Source organism: Dipodomys ordii, unplaced genomic scaffold, assembly GCF_000151885.1.
Source record: "Dipodomys ordii isolate 6190 unplaced genomic scaffold, Dord_2.0 Scaffold66, whole genome shotgun sequence".
NCBI lineage: Eukaryota > Metazoa > Chordata > Mammalia > Rodentia > Heteromyidae > Dipodomys > Dipodomys ordii.
Window position 1 is genome coordinate 5,028,267 of NW_012267282.1, and position 8,383 is coordinate 5,036,649.

Below are 8,383 nucleotides of genomic sequence, written 5' to 3' on the forward strand. Positions count from 1 at the left end.
CACCCTGACCCCAGACGGCCTGCACCCTGACCCCAGACGGCCTCCACCCTGACCCCAGACGGCCTCCACCCTGACCCCAGACAGCCTCCACCCCTGACCCCCCGCAGACAACCTCCACCCCTGGCCCCCCAGACAGCCTCCACCCCTGACCCCCCAGACAGCCTCCACCCCCGACTCCAGACAGCCTCCACCCCACCCCATCCCTGCCACAGCCTTCTCCCTCTGATGCCCTCTGATGCCTCTGACCCCACAGGTGCCTCCTTTGCCTCCCCTGAGCTGTGCCCCAGGTCCCCACTCCACTCCACAGCACTCTCCTGCCCACAGCCCACGGGCGGGGCCAGGGGAGGGTAGAGCTGGCTGGGGCTCTCCAGGGATTGGTGGCACCCTTGGGGGTAGGAGGGGGTCCTGGAGGGGTGGAAGGTTGAGGAGTGGGAGCTGGGCCTGCAGCCTGGCTTTTTCTTCTTGGCCCTCCAGGTCGAGAGGCAGGTTCAGGCCATGGCTGGGGTGGGGGTCAGGCTAGGGTAGAGGCCAGACTGGAGTAGGTGTCAGGCTGGGCTGGGGGTCAGGCTGGGCTGGGGTAGGGGGTCAAGCTGAAGGACTGCTGCAGGAACCCTCAGGGTCTCCCTTCCTGTCTCAGGGCAGATGAAGTCGGCCTGATTATGACAAACCTGGAGAAGGCCAACCAGGTGAGGCACCTCTGCCCCAGGGAGGGGGCTGGAGGAAGGGAAGGGTACACAGGAGGGCTGTGGGGCTGGGGATGTGACAGAAACACTTGGAGGTGCAGACACCTGGCCCTCTAGCTCTGAGCAAGGCCTCCATCAGCACTGGGGTCAGGGCCGAGGTCCTTGGAGGCCTGTGTCTGGAGTCCTGTCAGTGGTGGGCAGGGAGATGATGGAGTGGCGTCCCGGGTTGCCCCCACACACCTCTTACCCCAACCCCCTGTTTTCTCCAGAGAGCCGAGGCCGCCCAGCGGGAGGTGGAGAGTCTCCGGGAACAGCTGGCCTCCGTCAACAGCTCCATCCGCCTGGCCTGCTGCTCCCCGCAGGGGCCCAGTGGGGTGAGATTGGGGGCCAGGCAGAGAGGAGGGGGTCTCACGCCAGTAAGTGCATGGTGGTTTGTGATTGTGGAATTGTGCACAGGGGATTGTGGGAGCTCAGCTGGCATGCTATGACCTTCTGCCCTTCTAGCAGAAGATACGATGTAGCCATGCTTTCTCATTTTTCTTTTTTTTTTGGGGGGGGGTGGGCCAGTCGTGGGGCCTGAACTCTGGGCCTGGGCGCTGTCCCTCAGCTCTTCAGCTCAAGGCTAGCGCTCTACCACTTGAGCCATAGCGCCACTTCTGGCTTTTTTTCTTTTTGCTTATGTGGTGTTGAGGAATCGAACTCAGGGCCTCATGCATGCAAGGCAAGCACTCTTCCACTGAGCCACCTTCCCAGCCAAAATGAAGAGGGACTTTTTTTTTTGGTTGGTTGTGGGGCTTGAACTCTGGGCTTGCGCGCTGTTGCTGTGCTTTTTAGCTCAAGGCGAGCGCTCTATCCCTTGAGCCACAGTGCCACTTCCTCACATTTTTTTTTTTTTTTTGTCGGTCGTGGGGCTTGAACTCTGGGCCTGGGCGCTGTCCCTCAGCTCTTCCAGCTCTTCAGCTCAAGGCGAGCGCTCTACCACTTGAGCTACAGCGCCACTTCCGGTTTTCTGGTGGTTTATTGGAGATAGGAGTCTCACGGTTTTCCCTGCCCGGGCTGGCTTTGAACCGCGAGCCTCAGATCTCAGCCTTCTGAGTAGCTAGGATTACAGGTGTGAGCCACCAGTGCCCGGCCACTTCCTCACATTTTTCAAGCTCAAGTTTTCAACAAAAAAAGCCCAGTATCTCTCCTGGAGGACCCCTGACCACCACCACCACCCCCTCCAAGAATGCCTGGCACCTTCTCAGACCAGAAGAAGGCCGTGCCAGCTGGCAGGGGGGCCAACGGGGCGGGGGGGGGGGACTGAGCTAGACAGCTGGGCGCAGTGCAGTAATGGTGGTGGCCACCAGGGGTCTCTGTTGGACACAGTCTGGTCAAGTTGGGTGGCTGCCTAGGATGGGATGGTTTTCACTCCACTGGTCACTTCTCCCCCAGGGCCCATGCCATACCTCAGTTTCCTCATTTACCCAAGGATCTAGTGTCAAGAACCTAAATGCAGTTCTGGGTTCATAGTATATGCCCAGTAAAATTTGGGTGTTCCTACTATCGTTAGTGCCTGTGTGGGGTTTTGTTCAAGGGGCTCTCGGAGCACTTGACTTGAGCAGGTGTCCTGGCAAGATTTCCTTTTGTGTGCCTCTGCCATGCCTGTGTCTTTCTTTTCTTTTTTTGCCAGCCACGGGGTTTGAGTTCTGGGCACTGTCCCTGAGCTTTCATAAGCTCAAGGCTAGCACTCTACCACTTGAGCCACAGCTCTACTTCTGGCTTTTGTAGTTAACTGAGGATAAGAGTCTCATGGGCTTTTCTGCCCAACTGGCTTCAAACCACGATTCTTAGATCTCGGCCTCCTGAGTGGCATGAGTCATGGGCATCCAGAATGTCTCTATATTTCTGTGTGCGTGTGTGTCATTGTGAGAATTCAGAGAAGGGGTGGGGGGGGAGTCCTGGGATGGGAGCTGGTTGGCCCGGGGTCATGTCTTTGTCCCAGGAGGCAGTGTGTGGATGTCCACAATGGAGGGAAAGGACAAGAGAGTAGGCTGATCGTGCGCCAGTCCTGCCGAGGAATCATGGAGAGGAATCTGCCAATGGCTCTTAATTAACCCCATGGACCCAGCAAATGCCTGGCTAATCAGCCACAGGGATTGGGCTGGTTTGGGAGCTGAGCTTTTCTGAGCACTGCGGTGGCGCTCGATGCTAATTAATGTAATGTATTAATGGCATCCGCTTCCTGTTTTAATTGGCATTTATCTCCGTGTAGAAGGTGGGGTTGGAAGTGGGTGGGGAGGTTCCCGTGGGCTTTGTTTTTATTTGTAGTGGAGCCGGAGGCCAGCCTGACTCACAATCCCGAGCAGCAATCTCTCCATCTTCATCTGGGTCAAAGGAGCCATTTCCTAAATCCTGGAGAAGCAGTGGGGAGGAGGGCGCCACCAAAGTGTGAGCTGCAGCCGCAGATCCTCAAGTCTGACTGAGCGCACTTGCTCAGGATGGGACAGGACCTACATAGAAAACCGAGGGCCCGGGCGGCTCCCGCCTGTCCTCCTAGCTACTCAGAAGGCTGAGATCTGAGGATCGTGGTTCAAAGCCAGCCCAGGCAGGAAAGTTTGTGTAAGACTCTTATCTCCAATTAACTACTCAAAAACTGGAAGTGGTGCTTTGGCTCAAAGTAGAAGAGTGCTAGCCTTGAGTGCAATAACTCAGGGACAGAGACCAGGCCCTAAGTTCAAGCCACAAGACTGACAAACACAAACAAAGCAAACCTTTTACCTTTATCCACTTCCTTTTGTGGTGGGTTTTTTTTTTCCAATGCTGGGATTTGAACTCAGGGCCCGATGCTTGCTCAGCAGATGTTCTACCACTTTCTGCTACACACATACCCAGTCCTATTTTTCTGAGTCCATGTTGTTTTGTGTGCATGTTGTTTTTGTATTGAGGGTTGTGTGTGTGTGTGTGTGTGTGTGTGTGTGTGTGTGTTGATACAGGAGCTTGAATTCAGTCTCACGCCCTCACTTAGCTTTTCTGCTCAAGGCTGGTGCTCTACCATTTGAGCCTCAGCTCTACTCCCTCTGGCTTTCTGGTGGTTAATTGAGGATAAGAATCTCTTGGATTAGTCTGCCCTGGGCTGGTTTTGAACCTCCATCCTCACACCTCAGTCTCCTGAGTCTCTGGGTCACAGGCACGAGCCCGGCGGCTGAATGGCCGCCAAGCACCTGGCACATTGGGTTGTTAGGCTTGGAGCCCCACCATGGGTCTAGGAAGGGTGGGAGTTGGGCGGGGCGAGCAGCCCTGGCTCCCCACTCCTGTCTGGCAACCCCTCAGCACTGCTCTGCCCCCAGGACAAGGTGAGCTTCGCCCTGTGCTCAGGACCTCGGCTGGAGGCTGCGCTGGCCTCCAAGGACCGCGAGATCCTGCGGCTGCTGCGGGACGCGCAGCACCTGCGGCACTCCCTGCGAGAGCTGGAGGAGGCCTCGGCCAACCAGATCGCCGACCTGGAGCGCCAGCTGGCGGCCAAGACAGAGGCCATCGAGGTCGGTCCCAGGAGACCCCGGGGGAAACCCCAGCCAGTCGGCTGGCGGGTCACTGCCTTCAGCCCTGGGCCAGCCTCACCAACTTTGTTCCCTCTTCTAGAAACTGGAAGGAAAGCTCCGCGCCCAGTCTGATTATGAAGAAATTAAGACGGAGCTGAGGTACAGTGCAGGGTGGGGACAGCGGTCAGAGTTCATGCCCTTTCCCCTCCCACCGACCCACGTTGCTGTGTCTGTCTATACATGTGCATGCCAATGACAGGACTTGAACTTGAGCTTTTTTGCTCAAGGTTAGCACTCTACCACTTGAGCCATACCTCCACTTCAAGCTTGTTGGTAGTTAATTAGAGATAAGAGTCTCTTGGGCATTCCTGCCTGGGTTGGTTTTGAACCATGATCCTCAGAGCTCAGCCTTCTGAGTAGCTGGGATTATAGGCATGAGCCACTAGCGCCCTACGCTCTGCTGTCTCCTTGCTGCTGGTCCTTGGTACCACTAAACGGGTCCATTTGAGGCCAGGCAGGCATGGTGGCTCACAGCTTTTCCTTCAAGAGCAGTGGGTAGGGAGATTTACGAGGGAGCTGTCTTTATGGGTCAGACTCGGGGTCCGGGGGTCACCAGATGTGGCCATCTCCAGGGAATGTAGCAGTCAGTTAACAAGCCGGCGACTCGAGGCTCTGGGGTGGCCGCGGGGCCTCCCACTGGCCCCTTGGTGTTGGAGGAAGGAGACGACATGCCACAATTGGCTGAAACCATAATGCGGGGGGCTGGGGTGCAGCTCAGAGGTGGCTTCTCTGGCATCCGAGAGGCCCAATGCGGGCCACCGTGGGAGCTGGGGGGGTTGGGGGGCTCCCTGTCAGGGGTCTGCTGGTCTCAGCCCCTCCATTTCTCCCTCAGCATCCTCAAAGCCATGAAACTGGCCTCCAGCTCCTGCAGCCTTCCACAGGTGAGTGCCCAATGCTGCCCCTTGCCCTGCGCCCTCGGCCCCACTTCCTGTCTCCCCAATGCCCCCACCCCGGAGCCCCTCAGCCCTACTTCCTGTCTCCCCAGGGCCTGGCCAAGGCTGAGGACTCCATGCTCATAGCCAGGGAGACCTTCTTCCCCGCACCCAAGTTCCTGCTAGACAAGCCGGTGCTCCTGGCCAGCCCTGGTAGGGGGAGCTCTGGAACCTGGGCCGGGTGGGGGGCTGCCTGGGGTCCCCCACCTTCTCCCAGTCCTAAGAGCCAGGGCGTGGGAATATGGTGATTGAGCCCCCGACTTGCCCCACGTCCAAAGTCGCCCAATCTGAGACCTCGCACCCCAGACCCTAGTCTGGCAGGGAGGGCTTTGGGGTGAACTCAGGGAAGAAAGGGGCTCACTCTGTACCCCATAGCCAAGCCCTGGGGATGACCCATTTGGTCATTGCTGGTTCCCCAAAATGGTCTGCTCCCTGTAGGGCCCATCGCTTTCCAGCCCCGCGACTTGTCCAAGACTCTTTTTTTTTTTTTTTGGGTCCGGTTGTGAGGCCTGAACTCTGGGCCTGGGCGCTGTCCCTCAGCTCTTCAGCTCAAGGATAGCGCACTACCACTTGAGCCACAGCGCCTCTTCCGGCTTTTTCTATTATGTGGTGCTAGGGAATCGAACCCAGGGCCTCATGCATGCAAGGCAAGCGCTCTACCACTGAGCCACCTTCCCAGCCCTTGTCCACGACTCTTTTGCTGCCTGTGTTTCCTCACCTATAAAGTGGGCTGACGGGGGTGCTGCGTGAGGGAGGGGGTCCCCGGGTAGGCACAGCGCAGCGCTGGTGTGGGGTGGTTGCTGTTCCCTGCCCTGGGCCACGTGCAGTGCCCACAGCAGCTGTGGGGGTTAAGCGCCCAGTTGTGGGGGGCTCTGGATGCAGGGCTGGAGAATGGGGGGACCAACTGCCAGCAATGGTGCTCATGGACCTATAGCCCTCCCCGCCCCCTCCCTCTCCTCTCCCTCTCTGAGCTTGTCCCTCCTCTTCCCTGTCTCTCGGTCCCCCCCAACTCATTCTCTCTCTGTGTCTCCCCCCAACTCCCCGTCGCTCTGTCCCCTCTGTGTCCGTCTGTCCATCCCCTGGCATTCTAGAGGAGGATCCCTCTGAAGACGACTCCATCAAGTGCTCGCTGGGCACGGAGGCCCCGTACCCCCCGCTCCCCCCGCCACAGGAGCTGCCCCCTCCACCAGGCCCCGAGGACCCCCTGTCACCCAGCCCCGGGCAGCCCCTGCTGGGCCCCGACGGTGCACGGACTTTCTCGCTGTCTCCCTTCCCCGGTCTGGCGTCAGGGGACCCGCTGCTGCCCAAGCCCGTCCCCTCCCCGGCCGCCTTCAAGGGGGAGGCTGGCGGCCTGCTGGTGTTCCCCACAGCCTTCTACAGCGCCAAGCCCCCCCCGGCCCCCGCCACCCCGGTGCCTGGGCCGGAGCCCCCTGGAGCCCCCGAGCCGGCCGACGGAGCCGGGCCTGCGGCGGAGGAGGAGCAGCTGGACACGGCGGACATCGCCTTCCAGGTGAAGGAGCAGCTGCTCAAGCACAACATCGGGCAGCGCGTGTTCGGCCATTACGTGCTGGGCCTGTCCCAGGGCTCGGTGAGCGAGATCCTGGCCAGGCCCAAGCCCTGGCGCAAGCTCACAGTGAAGGGCAAGGAGCCCTTCCTCAAGATGAAGCACTTCCTGTCCAACGAGCAGAACGTGCTGGCCCTCAGGACCGTCCAGGTGCGGCAGCGAGGTGAGCCTCTGTACACGCCCCGCACCCCACACGCTCCCCCTCCCACCGCACCCCGCTCTGCCCGCCGCCCTGCCCTCTGCCCATGCTGCTGACCGACCAAGAGGCTGGGTCTGTCCTTTGAGCCTCAGTTTCCCACGGGTGAGATGGCCTGGGCAGTCAGGTGCCTCACAGGTCATGCTCGCCGCAGCCCTCGCTTCCACAGCCTTGCGCCTCGGTTTCCCCACAGAGCAGCCTCCAAGGGAGACATGACACTACCCTGAGTGCGGTGCTGCCGTCTGTCTGTCCTCTCTGCCCTCCTCCTGGCTGTCTGTTTTATCTTCTTTTTTTTTTTTTGTGCCAGTCTCAGAGCTTGAACTGTGGTCCTGGGCGCTGTTCCTGAGCGTTTATGCTCAAGGCTAGTGCTCTACCACTTCAGCCACAGCTCCATTTCCGGCCTTTTGGGTAGTTCATTGGGGATCAGAGTCTCATGGACTTTGCCACCCAGGCTGTCTTTGAACTATCATCCTCAGATTTCAGCCTCCTGAGTACCTAAGATTCCAGCAAAGTGCTGGTGGCTCAAGCCTGTCATTTTATTATGCGTGCATGCGCACATGTATGCCATTGCTGGGACCTGAACTCAGGCCCTGGGTGCTGTCTGTGAACTTCTTCACTCAAGGCTAGCGTTCTACCACTTGACCCGTGGATCCACTTCTGTGCTGGTTAATTAGTAAGGGTTTCACAGGCTTTTCTGCCTGGTTTGGCTCTGAACTACAGTCCTCAGATCTCAGCCTCCTAAGTAGCTGGGATGACAAGCGTGAGCCACTGGTTCCCAGCTATTTATTTATTTTTACTTTTTGCCAGTCCTGGGACTTGAACTCGGAGCCTGAGCACTATCCCTGAGCTTCTTTTGCTCAAAGTCTGCACTGTACCACTTGAGCCACGGTACCACTTCCAGCTTTTCCTGTGTATGTGGTACTTGGGAATCAAACCCAGAGCCCTGTGCATGCTGGGCAAGCGCTCTACCACTAAGCCACATCCCCAGTCCCTGTTTTATTTTTAATTCAAAGTAAGTGGGGGCGTGGGGGCATGCACCCCTTGGCCTCCTGCCCTCGGGAGGCCGGCCGAGGCCAGCCTGAAGTTGGGACCAAGGCCTTCTTGCCTTCCCAGGCAGCATCACTCCAAGAATCCGCACGCCGGAGACAGGCTCGGACGATGCCATCAAGAGCATTCTGGAACAGGCCAAGAAGGAGATTGAGTCTCAGAAAGGGGGTGAGTACTGGCTGAGGCCCCCAGCAGCCCTGGAAGAGGGAGGGGCAGCGCCTCGCCCACTTTTAGTCCATTCCAGAAATCCTAAATGTGCCAGAGCTTCCACAAAGTATTCATGCCACCGCTCAGATACTGGCCTCGGTCCCTGCTGCCTTCACGATTAAATATCATCTTCCTGCCCCTTCTGTCTAACACCAACCCACTGTCATCCCAGC

The 8,383-nt window shown here is 58.5% G+C and overlaps 1 protein-coding gene across 1 annotated transcript in view; it reads left to right on the forward strand.

The window, feature by feature from the left end:
- The window catches only part of Cux2 (cut-like homeobox 2), a 45,243-nt gene that overhangs the window by 19,986 nt on the left and 16,874 nt on the right, over positions 1 to 8,383 (forward strand). The window contains exons 7-14 of the mRNA XM_013023090.1: positions 638 to 686; positions 953 to 1,057; positions 4,013 to 4,204; positions 4,305 to 4,363; positions 5,097 to 5,145; positions 5,250 to 5,349; positions 6,288 to 6,923; positions 8,070 to 8,171. Coding sequence (XP_012878544.1) covers positions 638 to 686; positions 953 to 1,057; positions 4,013 to 4,204; positions 4,305 to 4,363; positions 5,097 to 5,145; positions 5,250 to 5,349; positions 6,288 to 6,923; positions 8,070 to 8,171 — 1,292 coding nt within the window. The remainder of the gene's footprint in view (positions 1 to 637; positions 687 to 952; positions 1,058 to 4,012; positions 4,205 to 4,304; positions 4,364 to 5,096; positions 5,146 to 5,249; positions 5,350 to 6,287; positions 6,924 to 8,069; positions 8,172 to 8,383) is intronic.